The sequence below is a fragment of the Leptinotarsa decemlineata genome, unplaced genomic scaffold (genome assembly GCF_025532065.1).
Source record: "Leptinotarsa decemlineata unplaced genomic scaffold, Ldec_3_MD MMD2_tig00000010_RagTag_RagTag, whole genome shotgun sequence".
Taxonomy (NCBI): Eukaryota; Metazoa; Arthropoda; class Insecta; order Coleoptera; family Chrysomelidae; genus Leptinotarsa; species Leptinotarsa decemlineata.
Window position 1 is genome coordinate 12,799,191 of NW_027412538.1, and position 20,443 is coordinate 12,819,633.

The 20,443-nt window shown below is 38.5% G+C and overlaps 2 protein-coding genes across 2 annotated transcripts in view; one reads left to right on the plus strand and one right to left on the minus strand.

Annotated features, from left to right (window-relative positions):
- The window catches only part of mwh (multiple wing hairs), a 75,946-nt gene that overhangs the window by 45,518 nt on the left and 9,985 nt on the right, over window positions 1–20,443 (plus strand). Inside the window, exons 3-7 of the mRNA XM_074171480.1 lie at window positions 503–774; window positions 12,264–12,576; window positions 15,067–15,333; window positions 19,535–19,696; window positions 19,807–19,945. Of these exons, the coding sequence (XP_074027581.1) occupies window positions 503–774; window positions 12,264–12,576; window positions 15,067–15,333; window positions 19,535–19,696; window positions 19,807–19,945 (1,153 nt within the window). The remainder of the gene's footprint in view (window positions 1–502; window positions 775–12,263; window positions 12,577–15,066; window positions 15,334–19,534; window positions 19,697–19,806; window positions 19,946–20,443) is intronic.
- LOC111508297 (uncharacterized) lies at window positions 6,548–7,784 on the minus strand. The gene has a single exon (XM_023163745.2). It carries the CDS (start codon window positions 7,682–7,684, stop codon window positions 6,653–6,655), a length of 1,032 nt encoding a protein of 343 aa, XP_023019513.1. The 5' UTR covers window positions 7,685–7,784; the 3' UTR covers window positions 6,548–6,652.

Consider the following 20,443-nt stretch of genomic DNA (forward strand, 5'->3'; position numbering starts at 1 on the left):
TCAGGCGCCTCTACACAAGTTCAGACTATTCAATAGCATTTTCAGGCATATCTATACTATCACAGAGTATACTATACAATACCTTCTTCAAGCGCATCTATACAATAGCTATAGATTAGCTCTTTCAGACATGTCTATACTAGTACATAGGTATTATATTATACAATAGTTTTTTGAGGCGTGTCTACAATAGTTTAGATAGCTTCTTCCGTCGTTTTTATACTAGTTTATACTATACAATCGCTTCTTCTGGGGCATCTATACTAGTTTAGACTATACATTAGGTTCTTCAGGTGTCTATTGTTGAGTTTGATATAGTTTAGTATAGTACAAGTGCAGACTATACTAGTATAGACACGCTTCAAGAAGCTACTGTATAGCGACACTCGTGTTACGTTTTCGAAAAATTCTCCAGTGAAAACCTCACAATGAAGTGTTTTTCGATTACGTTATGCTTTCCTTCCTCAACTCTATGTGAAACTGAACTATTTATTTTCTGTAGGAGAAACAGAGACCCCCTCTTTACAACCCAGAAGATTACGCTATATGGCTCAAGAAATGGGGAAAGAAAACCGTAAATGGCTCTGTATCTCTCTATTCCTCGTCCAGTATGTCGGACTTGTCAGATGGCAACCGCTCCCAAAGAAACTCCTTCAGAGACTACAGAAATCCTATGCTGAGTTCTTCAGGGTTGGAGATGACCTTGAGGCAGTTCGGAACAGTTTCGGAACTTCTAGCCAAGTTGAAAAGCGATCTTAGATTGGCCTACCCAAGGTAAGCATCGAAGGCTTGTTTAAAGATAATCACTACTTTATTTTGAGACCATTGGTTGTTTAGTTGCTACCAACACAACGGCTAAAAAGTATTGATGATTTCAAATCCATTGAGTTGAAGGCATTTCGTGGCTTTATATGAAAAATACGCTTTTGCGAACAGATAATTATGAATCCATTTTCATCACAAATTGTTAAACAGTTCATGAAATATTGGAAAAAATTAACTTTCATTCCGTACTTTTCAAGGGCTGTAACTTTTTTTGTTTCCACATTTGTATTGAGGTGAGTTCTTCAAAAGAAAAACTATTTTCTTTCGATCAACATTATTTATCGACGTTATTGAAATTTCTTAAAAAACTACATCATTATACTAAACACAAAAAAATCAAATCATGAAATCCCTAATTGAATTCGAATTGAAATTAAATAGAAAAAATTGATTATGATACTTAATTCAGATTGAATTCGAATAAAACAAACGAGCATCATCCGTCTTCGAATTGATTTCGTTATTAAACAGGCTATTACTGGAGTATTATTAGATCCAAACTATAATGAGCCAAGAATATTGTAGGCAGTTTATCGAAGGTAGCAATTTTTCAGTCTACTTTGAATCAACTGTACATGTAGGTAATTGTACAGAAGTTCACTATAATAACAACGAGTAGTAGTGAACACATTATCAGCAATGCTTTGAACATGGAGGATATCAGCGTATTGCTATGGAGCCTATATCGCATTTTATGTTCACTGGCACTAGTTTTTCCCCGATATTCTGCAAAATTCATGTGGAGAAGAGAACATTGATTTTTATTCGATTCAAATGTATAAATTCCATAGGATTTACTCTCGATTATACAGTTCCCCTTTCAAAATACGTGCTAGGAATCGCACATCAAATGTAAGACCTCGTTAATCCATGGCTTGCACTCGGGTTCTGAGGGTTATCGTTTGCAAGAGAAGCGACCAAGAAATGGCAAAACATATGTCAACAAGATCATCATTTTCAACAACAAGTCTGCAAGTCAATTCCATTTTTATTCTGACAAGGTTGATTATGTTAGTCAAAATTTCTGTCGGATCGAAACCATCGTCGTGAGGTACGTCATTCCATGAAACACCTTCAGATTAAATATCTTACTGAAACGACAAATCAATCCCCCAATAAAAAAATCAGGGTTCAAGAGTTTTATGGATGAGTCTTTGTCTGTACCACTCCATACATCAACTAACTGGTACTGCATGATCAAATAAATCAACCTTTTCGATATAAAAACTGATTTCGTTGAAGCCTCACAGGAATTTATCACTTCTGCGAACAGAAGTCACTTTTTCGGAAACTAAAATGTTTCCTATTTTTTGGTCCAGTTCTTCTTCACGACATTTGGTCTAAATCTGAATTTATAGAAGCCCTATGAGAATTTTCGGCAAATAACTTTCCCCGCCTCCTGAAATGTTGTTTTCAGTGGTTTGTGGCTTATTTGCACACATCTACGACGTAAGAACCCCATTAGAAAAATTCAAATCGCACGATTTCGGTGGCCGTTTCACACCACCTCCACTTGATATGACCATGCCCTGAAATCGCTCGTGCAGAATATCCAATGCTGTCGTTGGTATCCAGATTATTCAATTCAGGCCAAAAAAAGTTGATAACCAACGACCTATAGTACTTGCTGTTGACAATGATGGTCTGGCCTGGCATTGGACGTTCTTGGATCTCATGATATCGTCTCAAGTTCAACAATTTTGTTTGTTCACAAACCCGTTCATCCAGAAACGGGCCTCATCGCTGGGGATGCAAATCAGGATTAGTTTTCAATCGCTCCAGAGCCTATTCAGCGAACAAACGTCGTTGTCTAGTAGAAAATTGTAAATGAATCGATTGAGTCTCTCATAGACTGGAAATGCCACTCTCTTCCATTCTGCAAATGTATTTTTGAACCTTTGGGCTATAACTTTATGGAAAACAGGGTTATCTGGGTTGGATTTAATTGCAGCAGCATATGTGAGGCTGAGCTATTTTCTTTGGATATTTATTGGAGGTTGTCACAGTATAAACTTCCAACCGGACTTGTGTGGAATGCTCCAAGAGCAATTCTGAGAGTACAGTTATGGATGGTGTCCAGTTTTTTGAAAATCCCGTTTTTTGATAAGACCCATTTTGATAAAACAATTTTATTATTTATTCGTATTATTGAATGCTATATTTGTCCATGGTGATTTAGCAGAACAGTCTGATTAAATGACAACTAATTTGACAAATGTAGCTTCACCAAGATGGCCGTTGTCAATTGTCAAGTTTTGGTACTCCCTGTTGAGAGACCCTATAAAGTGCGGTCCATATTATATGGAAAACATTCATTTTTAGCGTTATTATGTACTATGTGAAAAAAACCTGAAACAGGTCGATTTTTATTCTTAAATTGACAATTTACAGTATGAAAATATTATCCCCCTCCAGCACCCCTTCTGAATTATCTGAATTAATTTTAAATAGCAAAGGGGGTCGTGTGACAACTTGTTGGAGAGGGATTTTAGTCCTCTCTTAAGCAATATGAAGTTTTTTCAGTTTGGTGCAATCATAACTGAAAAAATTTATTTTTACAATTGAATTAAATGTTCAAAATGATCACCATTATTCACTTCTTGACAATAACCTGATCTATTAAACAGACCATCCCTGTAACACGCTCCTTACTAACCTTGAAACCTGGAAAAAGACTTTGAAGATACTAAAATATTAGACAAAAAGCCAAACAAACAATTGATATGAATCTAGTAGGCTGCTGTCATTTAGGTATTTAAAGTTACTAAAAGACGTCAGTATAATATTTGTGGGCGTATTAAATTTAATTATGGCTCATTTGTCCGAGACTCAAAGAATGGACATTTTAATTATGATTGGTTGTGGTAATAAAACAAGAACTCAAAAGGAGGTTTGTGAAATTTTTAATGATAAATACCCTGGTCAACACGTGTCGCAGTCTACATTTAGCAAAATTGTTTCGTGAAACTGGATATGCAAAAAATATTGGAAACCAGGTAGAAATATTCAATTAACTGATGAAGAAAAATTAGATGTACTTCTAGAGATTGAGGAAAATCCGCATAAGACAACTCGAGAACTTGCCGTCGACAATGATGTAAGTAAATAATCTATTTTGAGAGTTTTGCTTAAACAAAAATACCACCCATACAAAGTTCAGTTGGTTCAGGAGTTAAATGAAGATGATCCTGATGGAAGGCAAGAATTATGTGAATTGATGATAGACAGAATGAACGCAGATTTGCAGTTCATGAAAAAAATAGTGTTTTCTGATGAAGCGACGTTTCATTTGAACGGAACAGTTAACAGACAGAACTGTAGATATTGAAGCAGAGAAAATCCTCACTGGATGTGTGCGACTCACACTCAATAGCCTAAAAAAGTTAACGTTTGGGCTGGTATCATTAACAATAAAATTATTGGCCTTAATTTTTTTGAGGGCACTGTTAATGGTGAGGTTTATCTAGATTGTTTGATCAACTTTTTAGTGCCTACGTTACCAACACATTTTCCTGATGTTAATCATCCAAATGAGATAGATTAAACTATTTACCACCAACAAGACGGAGCTCCACCTAACGTACAGTTAGAATTTGTTTAAACGAGGTGTTTCCTAATAGGTGGATCGGAAGACGTGGAACGATCGAATGGCCAGCTAGATCCCCCGATTTGACTCGTCTCGATTACTTATTATGGGGTTATTTAAAATCTCAAGTATATTTCAATAGACCAAACAATATTGCTGATTTAAAAGTTAGGATAACGAAAGAAATCAACAAAATAACCCCCGAGGTCGTACAAAATGTTGTACGAGAATTCCAAAATCGCCTCGGTTATTGTCAAGAAGTTAATGATGGTCATTTTGAACATTTAATTTAATTGTAAAGTACATTGAAAAATGCATTCTAAATATCATGAGACATTATTATCTTCATGCCACGTAAAGTTTTGTGATACCTAGAGAAATTATCAAAATTTGACATCCTAAAAATCAATTTTCTCAGTTATGATTGCACCAAACTGAAAAAGCTTTATAGCGCTGAACAGAGGACTAAATCCCTTTCCAACAAGGTGCCACACGACCCCGTTTGCTATTTAAAATTTTCGAGGGGGTGCTGATAATTCAGGAGGGGGGCTGGAGGGGGATAATATTTTCATACTGTAAATTGTCAATTTAAGGATAAAAATCGACCTGTTTCAGGTTTTTTTCACATAGTACATAATAACGCTAAAAATGAATTTATTCCAAACATATGGACCGCAATGTATATAATAACGTCTTTATTATTTCCTCTTTTAATACATAAAAAAAAATCCTTTATAATATATTTAAGAAAATAAAGGGCGAAGTTCAACTCGGCAGCGGAGAGTGCTACTCTGTTGTTCTTCCACTCAACCCTGAAAAATACCTATGCGTATCTATTGAAGGATACAAAAGAACAATGTATAAAAAAATATTAAAAAATGTCTATGCAGTTTTTGGTGAAAGCGGCAGTTTTCAACCTTGTTATGTGAAAATAATGAATAAAACCTACTGATAAGTCCTGAACAAAAGATTTTTAAGTTGGGTTTTGAAAGTTTGGATACTTCCTGTTTTGAAATTTGGTGGGATGAGATTATATATCTTGCAAATCTGGTAACTAAACGACCTCTTGAAGAGTTCAGTTCTGAATGGGGGCGGGGACAAAATTCCTCGATGTCTAATATTGATATTATGGACATCAGTGCGGAATGTTATTTTCTGATGAAGATAGGAAGGTCTTCCGGTTAGGATGATTTTATGAAAGAGATTTTCAGAATGTAAAAATCTTCTGTTTTCCATATTCAACCAACCCGTTTCACATATCTTGTTGGAAATTCTTTCTCGCTTCCTTATTCCATATATTAACCGAAGGCAAGAATTTTGTACCTTCTGAATTTTTTGTTTATATTGGCTGGTTAAATTTGGTCCATATACGGAGTTCGCATAATTGAAATTAGATAAAACCAAGGTCTCGCAGAGTAAGGATTTCAACCTAATAGGAAGACATTGACGTACACCATATATAACTCGTAAGGATGAGTATGCTCTTTGCACTAACGCATTTACATGTTTTTCAAACCTCAGGTTGAAATCCAATAATACTCCTAGAAACTTGGTTTCGTCTACAATTTCGATATTTTCATTATTACTTTTGATATCTACTGAGTTTAGAACATCAACTCGCTTATTATTGGGTCCATATAAGATAGCCTTTGATTTTGTGGGGTTTATAATCAGACAATGATCAATAGCATTTTTAACGAATATATCGAGTTCCCTATTGATTATCTCGCATGCGTCATTCGTTTTTTGAGGCGGAAAATTTAAATAAATTTGGGTATCATCTGCATAACAATGAATGTTGCATTGCCGAATACTTCTAAGAAGATTACCGGAGTAAAGAGCAAACAGCACAGGACCTAATATTGAGCCTTGTGGTACTCCAGATGTGTGTGGAAGATAGTTAGACTCTATGTCGTCAATAGAGACTTTCTGGAATCTAAAATTTACTATGCCCTAAAGTTTTAGGTTAGTTATGTTAGAGGACCACGGCAAAACCCGAAAGCCAATCAGAACAATACTTAGACTATTTCTTTGAAATCCGATTTTGAAGAGAATCAAAGAAGAAAAAGAATTTTCATCAAATCTCGGCCAGCTTCATCAGAAATCCAAATTCAATTTCAAAAGAAAGAAGTGAACATCAGTATAGCTCAGTATATTTGTATAATATAAAAAAATATATAAAAAACAAAACCTGACGTTTACATGTTGCTGGAATTTTTAGACACAGAAGTATTCCAACAATCAGCAGGACGCTTTCGGACAACAGCACGGCATACAACACTGCGCAGGACCACTACAAGGCTTCGGCACTTCACAAGGTATTTCAGGACAGTCAACGCAATCAGGGTCATCATCTGCACACTCCACGTACTCACCTGGAGGGCCGTAACTCATTTTGTGCACAGTATGATCATCCATCCTGAGCTTGGGCGGAACGAACTTAGGCCTCTGCGCCCAAGGCATGTCCATCGGCTCCGTGGGTTTCCAGGGCTGGTACGACATCTTTTGCACGGTTTTGTCACTGATTTTACCCGTGGCAGGACTGATGGCGTTAGTGGGGCGAAACGGAACGACCTTGGTTTTCTCCAGGTCAATCGGCATGTATGAAAGTCTATTCACAGTTTTATCACTCAAAGGACAGTCAGAAGAATACAAATTGGTGAAGGGTTTGACAGCAGAGGGTTTGACGTATGGTTTGGGAACATAATCATGCTTCTGGGTTGTGATGTCTTGCATCGGACCCTCACCCAACAGCTTGTGCTCACAGGGGTATATGGGGCAAGCAGGCTTCACTTTGTGGGGTTGGTAAGACATCTTGTTAACTGTACTGTCGGATATTTTGCCTTCACCCAAACAGAGGTTATTTTCCGGAACAATCTTGTCCGGTTTGTCAGTTTCCACCGGAATGTAAGACTTCCTATATATAGTGTTATCCTCCATTTTCATCTCGGGAGGTACGAAACTCCTAGCAGGGGCATACGACTTTGGTCTTGGCGGTTGGATGTACTTACATTTCTTCTTCGGTTTCTTCGCCGGTTCAGGTTTACAAGGAGGAACGACTGGAACGCAAACGTTGCAGCAAGGATTCTCTCCAGAGGGTCTGTTTGGGTCGCATGGGTTCACCTGATATTTTGGCAGATGGTCGGCGATCACTGGAAGGGTGCAGGGACAAGGAGGGCATGGACATGGTGGACACGGACATGGAGGACAACTGATGTTGGACCTTGACTGATGGTTAGTCGGCAGCGGGCCGCACGGTTGACACGAATCCATGTTTCAATCGAAGACAAACACAAAAATGAAATGATCTAATTTTGAATTGGACTAAAACGTCAAAACATTGTCAATCTTTGAATTTTGATCTGCTACTTGATTACCATGTCTACGTATATTGATGCGATCTGATGAAGCAATATTTCATATACAGCGTGTTCAGCATGAGTTGTATAATGATTTTTTGATTTGATGCTATTTATCGTACCTATTATTTTCAAAACATGGATTTGTATTGCTATAGTATAACGATGTCGTTGGGCTCCCCAATATACTGTCACTGACTGCATTGGACTGGCAATCTTTGATAATTTCAACTGGTGTCATTCTACCAGGAAGAAGAATGAATAAGGAAATGGATAAAGACCAAAAAGAAAAACGAATGAAGAGCATGATGGAAATGAAAATGAGAGAAAAGAAGATGTTGCTGAAACAATTCTAGCAACGAGATCGCAAGTGAAAATAAAAGCAAGAGAAATGAAAAAGTATGAATAAAACATCATTTGGTTGGGAGATATAAATGGGGCATGGTGGATATGGAAATGAAATTTGACGAGACTGTTGAGGGAGAGACGAATGGAACATCGAAAAAACAGATGGGAAAAACTACGAAACAGATAGTTTTCCAGTTCCATGGAGACTGACTCGGAACTGATGAAAGTTTGGTGCCAAGGATGCTTGGTGCTCTAAATTTTGAATTTCACCAGTTTAGACTTTCAATGTCTAGCATGATATAATATGATTTGTATTCTCTGAAAGGAGTATGGTTAGACAAAAAAATGAATTGTCAAAAATGACAATTATATTGAGAAATGAATACAAGAAAATGAGGATAAGCAAAAAACGTAATAACAAAAATTGAAAAGATCACTAACCAAGTTTCTTGACAACGGTTCGATTGTTAATATCCACAATCGTCGAAGACATGACTATTTATAAGTCATACGAATGCTTTCCCTCTTTCCTCTCTCCGATTTACCGGTGTAGTGGGAGTTGACCATTTTTCCGCTTGATGCGTCGTTATATAACATTTATGTAGCTCCTTTGAACTTTCTCTCAAACCAGTGTTCCTTCCTATAGTTGATGTCAGCTTGGGACCACTTGTTATGTTGTCCAAACATACTCTGCTACTTCCGATTTGTTGGTATGTTTCCCGTGTGCTTGGCAATGCGGACTTTTAAATGCAATTTTGGAATCTCAGTTCACGATTGGTGGCCTGGTTTTTGTGAGGCTGCTACGGATAGTGTCTCCGGATATGAAGCAGGTTCTGATTGTCGTACTTGGATCCAATTCTTCTTATCCCTTTCGATAATTCTCTGATGTAGGGAAGTGCAAGCACTGGTTGTGACGGATTTTCTTCCTTGCTAGGCTCCTGATGTCTTTCAGTCAAAGTCTGTTCCACCATCGCTTTGGAGTAGCCATTCCGTTGAAGATTTTTTTTGATGATGTCTAGTTCCTTCTCGAGGCCTTCCTTCGTATTACAGAGTCCGGAAGCACGGTCTAATAGGGTCTTGAGATGATTTCTCTTTTAGTTGATTGATGGTGGTTGGATTCGTGGTTCAGATACTGTCCCGTGTGAGTGGGTTTTCGGTGTACAGATGTTTTCCACTTAGTGTCGGTCCCCGTCACCAGTGCATCTAAGAATGACAATTCATTGTGGATTTTCTTCTCCATTGTGAAAGTGATGGAAAGTTTTACACTGTTGATGTGCTTCAGAAAGGCGACTAGTTCAGTATTCCCATGGTTCCATATTATGAAGGTGTCGTCAACATATCTCAACCAGACTCGTGGTTTCTTGTGGGCTTCATCAATGGATAGAGCTCCAAACCATTTGTTGGCGGTGTCATTCTTTTTCGAGTTTGAAAGCCGTGGATTTTTGGAATTTCTTCCTGACGTTTCGCTGGCGCGAGTGGCTAGCTTCGTCAGAGGTTTAACCATGATGGCTTACTGCCCGATGACCGTAGATGATGATGTCCGATCTTAGGGCTGCGTTATGTCGATGGATATAGGCCGAGACCGCATATGCTGGCCATGCTGATAGCAAGTGCATTAGGGTCTCAGGCGTCTCGCGGCAGGATATTTTTTCGGGTCTTTACGTCGAGTTGATACAGCTCCTCCCGAGTCCACTTCACTACTCCAAACGAATAGAGCAAGACTGGAACGGCAAGCATATTTGTTGCAGCAACCTTGTTCTTCCCCGGCAGTTCCGATGACCAGATATGTCGAAGTTTGTGCTGATACTTGCCGTGGAGAGAGTTTTTCACTGCTGTTATCTCTTGTGAGTGTCGTTGTTTCACCCCGAGGTGAGTATACGTCTCTCCGGCATCCAGATGGTGTAGGATGCTTCCATCTACGAGCTGCACATCTTCTCCGTAGTCCCCGCATCGTCCTCTTTTGAGATGGACCATTGCACATTTGCCTATCTCGAATTATCATTATTATTAATATTATTATTGATAAAATAAAATTTCAACAAACTTTTTTTTTCTGCTCCAGCCTATTATGGTTTCTGTTTATTTTAACGTTTCTTGCGTAGGTTCTGCAAATGTTGTATTATTTGCACGGTTATATTTCCCATCGTTGAATTATTAGATGATGCAAACAATCGATTATTATTCCATATTTACCTCCACTTGTCAGTGATCAACAGTCAATTATCTAAATATTAGGATATACTGAAACAAGCTGCTGTTTACTTTGGTCGTTAAAACCACTAAGAAAAAATCATGATTATCAACAAACCTTCACTTGTCTTTTCAGCATACCCACTTCGCGATTATTTAACACACTTCGCTTGATCACATACAAAAAAAGAATTCTCGTCTCGCATCATATTTCCAGTCGAATTGCCTTTCTGAGAACTGAATAAGATAAGTAATTAGTCAAACAATGTGATACGTTCACATTGGATATTCTGATGTTCATTTACATTCGTAATTTCATATGTTAATATTCTTGAGGTGTTTGAACTCTTTGCCATAACGATGAACTCATACAAAGTAACGCATCACTGATGTTTTTCATTCAGGAAAAAGAGCACTGTGTCCGACTCCACATCATACATTCTGTAAGTGAGTCGTAAGTCTAAGTAAATCGTTAGTGTGGCAGTCATAGCAATAATCATGTATTTTTTTCTCGTAATCTAGTTTATATTGATATTGAACAAAGTTATTTTTTAAATGTTTTGACCGTTATTCGAAAGCTTGTATACCTGACGTGTTGTCTACAACTGCGGTTGTTTATCATCAATAGCAAGCAGGCAGTGAACGAAGCGTTTTGTTTTTGTATTCCTCAGAGCAGTCACCACCACATTGGTCATTCAATGATGTTGGTCGTGGATCCTTTCTTCTTGGTTGAACTCTGAATGACGTGATAGCACAAAAATCGAGTACAGGTTGAATTAGGTTAGGTCAGAAGTGAGTGGATCTAGACGACTAACCACCGCAACCTGCAAGGGTTTATTGTGACTCACAACTATTCACACTCGACCAAACAAACCCAGATTCCCAACGAAGCCAATTAATTTACATGCTGAGTGATTTTTTAGGTCAGATGGTTCGCCTGCGGCTCTGCTAAACTCTGAAAAAACCTGATTTCGTCTCCAGCAGGGCGGGCACAAAGCATGTGTCCTGCTGTTTCATCATTTTCCAAACGGAGGCGACACACATTGTCTTCCGACAGTCCAAGTCTCTGCAAATGACAGTGACATTTTTAAAGCCTGTAAAACATCGTAGTTCATCCCTTCTGTAGTCCAAAAACTGTTTGGTTTCAAGCTTCGAAGTATAAATGAACATCTAGGAGTGAGCCAATCCTGGAAGATTATGCCAGAGATCCATAAATTGTCTTGACATCTCGGTGTCAATGTTTGCGATGCTAATGACAGGTTCTGGTCCAATGAAGCTGCTTACAGCACTCTCCTTCGCAAGGGAGTCAGCAGGTTGATTGCCTTTCAGGCCAGGAATCCGTCAATTTGCTACCAATTCAGACGTTGATCGGTAGGAGCAAAGAGCTTTCAACGCCGCTTGATTCTCCGAGAACATTTTCATTGACCAGTGCATGAGATTGGTATCTACCAATCTGTCCGCATACAATTCAAAGGCATAGATTTCCGCTTGAAATACAGTCGCATAGGATCCTAGGCAGGTTGATATAACTGTCCTGGGTCTGCGACTGATTACACCTGCACCAGAACCTAAAGATATTTTTGAACTATCTGTGAACCAATAACTATCTGCTCTTAATATTTCCTTATCCTGGAGGATCCACTCTTCTATACAGTTGGAGGCATAATGTCAGAGGTCATTACCAAATTGCTGTGATTGTCAGTGTCAATCAGCTGTCCATTTTACTCTACATTAGATTGATTATGACTGGCGATCTGCACAAGTGTACATGCAGTCCATCTAGCCTCTCCCTCTCTAGAATCAGATTTGATAAAAGTTGATCCCCTTTTCCTTTTGGTCGACATGTTAGACAGCTAATATCAAGGATAGCCTCGAATTAGGTATAGCGCAACACGTGTTTCTCCATACAATATACCATTCCATTGCATGCATCTTCATTGTTTGCCTATTTATAGTTTCGTTCAAGAATTCGTCGCAGATCCATTGGACGGTATCACCCTTCTTCTGGACCTACTGAGAGCCATCCAACTGAGCCAATCTAACAATGGTCATCCGCAGCAGTGTTCCACCAACACAATCATGAGACTTCCTCCAGCCGTCCAGAGAAGAACCCTCCTGGACGAGCTGTCTTGCTTGCAGTGTCTCCTCAATTGTTGTTTGCGTTATTCGGAAGCAGTCAGGAAGTTGACGTCTTCTTCTGCAGGCCTCTTCACGCTTACCATTTGCATAATGAGTAACGTCAATAAGTCTCGCATCATAGCTTTGCAGGTGAGTTACGTTTGAACTATTCATTACTAGAGCCATAGACTTTCGCGGCCAAGGTTTTCAGTGTCACAATTTTTCGGGTTTGAAGGCCAAAGATTTATGGAATTTCTCCCTGATTGTAGTCGCGAGTCGCTAGCTTCTTCAGAGGTTTATAGATTCTGAGTTAATCTCCGTTCAGTTTGAGTAGAGATTGCTCATTAAACCAGTACATTTAGAGGAAGAGCTGAAACATCTTGAAGTGACCTCAAGATCGAATGGATGCAATGAACCTAGCGCTGGTACCTTGAGTGGAAGATCCGAGTGAACCCGGAAAAGACTCAGGCGATAACCATGGTTAGAACGATATCTTCTCCGGCTAGGAAAGTGAGGATCTCTGGAAGGGAGATCAACTTACAGGCGCGGGTAAAGTACCTCGGTCTTCTAATACATCATAGGCTCACCTGGAACCCGCACTTCATAAGCGTGAAGGCTGAGATCAAGGGTCGGGTGGCAAGCCTGTACTCTCTGATAAGTAGACGATCAAAGTTAAGTCTTTAAAACAAAGTTACGATCTACAACACGATGTTCAAGCCTGTCATCATGTATGCTTCAGGCATCTGGGGACAAGCGGCTCCGTCCAACATCTCCATTTTGGAAACTTCACAAAACAAAATACTACGGATGATTGTGAATGCTCCATGGTTCGTGCGGAATGAAGCCATCCGCAGAGATTTGCAGCTGCCTTCCATTCAGCAGTTCATCCAGTCGAGGAATCGGCGAGTTTTAGATTGTGCGGAAACTCACAATAACCCGTTAGTCAGGGAAGCTATAGATTACGCTGTAGACGATCCCTCCCGATATAGAAGGCCCCGACACTCTGTCTAATGAGGCCCTCATGTCCTCCGTTAACAGGTGAATATTATCTTCATCCATCTCACCCCAGCCAGGTAGGGGTACACCGCGAAGGGAGGTACTGATGTCTGAGGATATTTATGCCATCATAACTGATCAGTTATAACCCATTTCCCTCTCTGACGAAAACCAGTCCAAAGGATAAGGGAGCAAGGCTCCAGCCTGGAAGAAATCAAGATGACGTGCAGGATGCAATGAACTCGATATCAACAGAGCCATGAAACAGAACAACTCCATGGTTCAAAACGGGGAAGAGGTTCAGATGGTTGCACGAGCACATCTACCATATATCCCTGGAGTTACAGAGATAATTGGAGATCTTTTGAAGAAACACAACATTGAAACGGTTTCCAAACCCACCGAATAGAAAAAACAAAGCCTCAGGTTGCCTAAAGACAAAAGAGACCCACCTTCAGCAGCAGGGATGCACGCATACAGCGTACACTTGTGAGAAGGTATACATACGTATCACCAAAAGATCCATGGAAAAAAGTTTGGAGGAGTATGAAAGAAACTGCAGACTAGGCCAAACGGACAAGTCAGCTGTGGCGGTGAATCTCCTCCAACCAGGGATATCTTAGCCGACTGGTAAGGAAGACACTAGAGATCCACGAAGACATGGTTAATTCCAACAGAAAAGAAGAAGCTGTAAACCTCAACCGAATATGGGATTCCATTCTGAGAAGTACAAGAATAGCAAACAACATGACGACAGGTAGGAAGGGGTCGACGAATGTTATTGACGATTAACCTAATCCGGATACAAGTATCAACTCACCAGATTACCTGAGTTAACATAATTGCACACCAAATTACCTGAGTCAACATAGACAGACAGACATTTTTATTGATCATAAAATCACGAATTTACATCGGCTTGACAGGTCATAAAACTTGAAAATACAATTGGAAAATAACATTGCAACAGTAATAATATAGGACAACATATAGGACTACATAGAAGTGCAGGTTAGCACTATAATAAATAGTAAATGTTTAAAATGCATGAATTTAGACAGAATAAAAAGAGTTCATCAGCTCATTTCAGTTCATATTGCAGAGGAATGTTACAAAATGTATTCGTGATCAAAAATGAGTTAGGACTATGTTTGAATTTGGCCAGGCTTGTTATAGTTTTCAAATCGTTTGGTGAAATGTTGAAGTACTGCAAACCAGCGTAATCTAGTGATTTTTTATAACTAGAGTATTTCACTTCAAACCCGAAAAATAGTGACTCTGACTATTAAATATGGTTCGCAGGAAATTAAAGGTTGCCATATAAATGATGAAGATGAATATTTTTAAAATCGTTGAAGATTATATTGTTTGAAACTGCAAAAATATCACAGATTTTTTTTTCATGGTGGTCTGCCTCAGAAAATCAACTGGCTGCAGGTTCTTCGAAATATAATACTGAATGTAATTGCTGTGAATTAAAACAATAAATTGATGGATGTATCCGTTACTACGTGGTGAAGGAGATCATCATTTATTGGAAGAAACGTAAAACACGTGGAAAGCTCATTTTTCATGAAAATTAAAACGTTAATTTACCGTCATTCAACACTTAGTTTTCAATAATTGTATTCATTTCCATTTCAGCTTCTCAGTAAAGCTTGTGAACCCCCAACCAACGGCCACTCGGTGATTTCTGAGGCCATGTCCACGCTCAGATTGAGGTTCGGAGAACCTGTGCGGTTCCGGTTTCTTGTGGGTATGCTGAGCTCAGCAGGAGGTCAGGTTGAATTGCTGGCAGCAGGCTTGAAATTTCTGAATAAGTTTCTCAATACAGCCGGATCTCCTCAACAACGGATATATCTACAAGCTGAGTTGGAACAGGCTGGATTCGACATTGTTACAATAAAGAAGGTGAGAGTGTGTCAGAAGTATACTCAACGATATATACAGGGTACAGTGCCATGACCGTTGGTTAGCCGTCTTTTAGAAAGTAATAGGATTCATTTCCTGAACATTTAAAAATATAGGTTCTTCAAAATGCTTTTCAATATGATCATACCGGATCACTCTTCATCAAACTGTTATTTACAGCATGACTAGGGCGTTGAATGATAATAATAAGGGCTAAGAGTGCTATATTACCATCAACGGCACTCTTACGGTATTGAGGAGACACCGGTGTTGCCCTACGCTCCGGGGGATATTGAATCCGTTGTGGGAAACGAGTAGTGCCTAATTTATTGGAACTACCCCTCAGGTGGAGAGAATAGTTCCAATGAATGATGAGATAACAGACGAAGAGCTCGGGTTGTTCTCACAGTAGATACTATACAGGGTGTAACTAAATAAGTGTAAGACATTTAAGGAGGTGATTCCTCATCGAAAAAAAGATAGGATCTTTCATATAAAGGAACTTCATTGGAGCATCCCTTGTTAAGATACAGCCCCTTAAAGGGGTACATGAAATTTGTACAACAATTTTTTCACAAGCACTAAAAAAGTTACAATATTGAAATTAACCTGACGTTTTGTACTACCAAAAAGACACAGAGTCAGTAATTTATCTGGTTTACCCCATGGTTGCAAGGGGTGGAAAACGCAACCCCTAAAATTTATTCCGATAGCCTGTTTCATTCTAAACAAAAAATGTCTCTTGGGTTTTTTGCCCAAAATAAACCAGTTCGCTGCAAAAAATTATTTTACGAACAACTACAGAGATACATCGTCATAAATGCGAAAATACGAAACTAATCTATCAAGTAGGTCGCTATTAGCGATAGTGACAATTAAATTGGTATGACGCTGTCAGTTTGTGAATTTTCGAAATTGAATTGATACTAATTGTGTGTTGTTGTTCTGTTCTCAATTTGTTACTTTAATAATACACTTGTTATTAAAATGGCATACACAAATGAGGAAATGGCTGATATGCATTACGTTTACGGTCTCTCACAGGGGTTAGAAGCTTCTAGAAGATATGCCGAAATATATCCTCAACGGCAGCATTCTTCACGTAGAATATTTGCTCGACTTCATCAACGATTACGAGAATATGGTTCATTCGACAAAAAAACGCAGGATTGTGGTCGCCATTGAGAAGTACGATCAACACAGCTTGAGGAAGCAGTACTTAATTTGATTGAGGAACAACCTACTACCAGTACTAGAAAGATTGCTTTCCAGCTTAATGTTGATCATATGACGGTATTTCGAATTTTAAAGGAACACCTCTTATTCCCTTACATTTGCAACGAGTACAGGCACTGTTACCGCGAGACTTTCCGAACCGTCTTGAATTTTGCAATTGGATGCTGGAAACGATTGAAAGAAATTATGACTTTCTGAAGACGATAGAATTCACAGACGAATGTAGTTTTTCTCGGGACAAGATTATTAATTTTCATAATTACCACATATGGGCTGATGAAAACCGTCACGATATTGTCGAAACTAACCATCAAGAACAGTTTTCTCTTAACGTGTGGCTCGGAGTTATTGGGGATGATATAATAAGGCCTCATTTTCTACCTCCTCAATTAAATGGTGAGGTATACGTTCAATTTTTAAGAGAAGTGCATCCAGTACTGCTGGAGAAAGTTCCTTTCGGCGTCAGAAGGGATATTTTTTTATGCATGATGGGGCTCCCGCCCATTTGAGTCAAGTAGCACGTCAGCATTCAACTGTGGATCAGTGAATAGGTCAAGGATAGGTAAATCAGTGGATAGGTCGAGGAGAATCACAGAACTGGCCCGCTCGATTCCCGGATCTCAATCCTCTCGATTTCTCTATTTGGGGCCATTCACAACATTTGGTTTATCGTACTCCTGTTCGCGATGTAGAGGACTTAAGAAACCGCATCATCGATGCGTGCAGGGTAATCAGAGATACTCCAGGAATATTTGAGCGAATACGTGGCTCAAAGCGCCGACGTCTAGACGCTTGCGTAATGTCTGAAGGTAGACATATTGAACATTTACTATGATTTCTACATGTTGTGTGTTTTATTATTAAGAAATTAGTTTTGTTATTGAGAAATTAGTTTTGTTTATTACCGTTATTCGTTTAATGCAGGTACTAACTACAAAATAACAAATCCAGTTCACATTTATGACGATGTATCCCTGTAGTTGTTCGTGAAATAATTTTTTGCTGCGAACTGGTTTATTTTGGGCAAAAAACTCAAGAGACATTTTCGTTTGGAATGAAACAGGCTATCGAAAATAAATTTTCAAATGGTAAACAAATAATGAGACAAAAAGTTACATTGGAAATAAATTTTAGGGGTTGCGTTTTCCACCCCTTACAACCATGGGGTAAACCAAATAAATTACTGGCTAAGTGTCTTTTTGGTAGTACGAAACTTCAGGTTAATTTCAATATTGTAACTTTTTCAGTGCTTGTGAAAAAAATTGTTATACAAATTTTATGTACCCCCTCTAAGGGGCTGTATCTTAACAAGGGATGCTCCAATGAAGTTTCTTTATATGAAAGATCCTATCTTTTTTTCGATGAGAATTCACCTCCTTGAATGTTTTACACTTATTCAGTTACACCCTGTATTATTAGAATTCATCCTGGTTATGTTTGTAATCAGATTCTGAACACTACTATTGTTAACCACGAGGTTTTGATCCTGAAATTAAAAACATTCAGTTTCACAAACAACACACTTGATTTCTTTCACTGCTATCTATCCAACAGAATACAGTTCAACATCATATCTTCCATCAAATTGACCGCTACTTCGGGAGTTCCGCAGGGATCTATTTTGAAACCTCTCCTTTTCGTGTTATTTATTAATGACGTTTCTCGGTATATCGGACATGCTCAATTTCTCCTATATGCCGATGATGTCAAGCTGTTTAGAAGAATCAAAAACGAAAATATTCTGATATGCTTCAGGATGGTCTCAATAATCTATCTACTTACTTTTCAGTATCTGATCTATGTCTTAACGAAGCTAAATGCAAACTAATGAGTTTCACACGAAATATGTTACCTACTATCAAGGACTATTTCATTAATCATACCAATTTACAGAGAATCAATGAGATGAAAGATCTCGGGATCATTTTTACTGGTGTGTTCAGTTTCTCTGGGCACATTGAATACTTAGTATCTGAATGTTATAGAAAATTGAGCTTTGTCTTAAGATCTAGCCGTGAATTCAATCACGATACTTGTTCGTTACTCTTCAACTCAATTGTTCGTTCTAAGCTGGAATATAGTTGTGTTATTTGGAATCCAAAGACCGTTTTATATTCTGAAACTATAGAAAAAGTCCAGAAACGATTATTAAGAAAACTTTTTTTTAGAAAACACAATGTTTGGCCTTTATTTATATCGTATTCTAGCCAATTACTAGAGTTTAACATACAACCATTGAAAGACCGCCGTGAGTCCTCGGAAGTGATCTTTTTTTTTACCATTCTTGAAAAATTGAAAGTACCTGAAATTTTCTATACTATTGATTTCATTGTACCTTTCGTAAGACAGGTAGAAGAGGCAATCTAACTCGTATCTCAAACACTTTGTCTCCTCTTCAACAATGTCTCGGAACAGTTAACAAAATGGCGAGGAACTATGAACTGGATATATTCAGTATTACAGAGGGACAACTCCTCCGAATGCTCAAATGTGTCTGAATCTTTTTACGGCTATTTTATTATTTACTGTTTTATATTGTAATATTCTATATAGATTTTTAACTGTATCAATGTTACTCAATGAATAATATATGTAAATACTTAAAAAAAACTGTGCATCATGTAAGTGGAAACCATTAAACATGTTGTTCAGTATAAATAAATTTCTATTCTATATAAAACATACACCAACTATAATCATAAATAGATCTTGGAACCTCAGGCGTGAAATGGATCAATTGTAGACACTTTTGCCACACCAGAACAAAATGCAGACTCTCGACGCACGTCTCAATGACTAGGTAAGCATCATCAGGAAATGACTGAAACTGATGATGATGCTAACTTTCAAAACGTGACGTGCGTCTAGAGACTGAATTTTTGTTCTGATGAGAGAGAAGCGTTCTAGAATGATCAGTATGAAACTTGTAATTTGGTGAAGTGGAACTGACAACTTTGTTTTACAGAATATTGGCTCCAGCAGTAATTGCGAACTTGTTTTCGATGAGCTCGACTTGTGGGAGAAACACTATATCGATATTGAGAGTTTGACGTTACGAGTCGAGAGATCCCAGAAAGAAAACGACAATCTGAAAGGCAAACTTTCCCTTCTGGAACAGAAAGTCCAAGTGAGTGCTTTTGGAAATGAACAATTTTGAAAAACTTTTCGAACGAATACAATAAAAATTATTCGATTAGTCCTTTCAGGTTTTTAATCCGCACATATTGAATTTTCTAGGTCCTACAAGAAGAAAAAGGGATTCTCATATCGTTGGACCAATGTCTGAGAGACAAATGCAGTGAGCTACGGGAAGAAGTTCAATCCCTCAAATCTTCACGGTCACTTGAAATTCCTACACACAGACCAAAAAATCATGGTGAGCATACTTATCCATATCATCATTCTGATTTATGCAAAATATACTAAGTTACTATGGAAATGTAGACGATGACGAAATAAAACACCTAACAATTGTGTTACAAGTGAACGGCTACGACAGAAAAGACATAATCTGCGCTACGCGACCAAGGAAGAAGAAGAGGAACACCAGTGAAGAACAAACTGAAGGCACTGCCATACATAGAAGGTGTCACCAAACGAATCGGGATAATTTTAATGAAGGAGAAAATCAACACCGTCTTCAAACCGACGAAGAAGATATCTGAGATCAGCAAAAGACAGCAGAGATCAGCAGAGGCAGCAGAGATCCACTCAGATCGGCAGGAGTCTACAGGATTCTATGTGAATATGGTGAAGTTTATGTCGGTCAGACGAAAAGAAGCACTGGTACCTGCCCAGCATAAGTGGAGCTGCCGATTGGGGCAGACCAAGGAGTCTGCAATCGCTAACAGGTACTGTCCAACGAGGAACACCA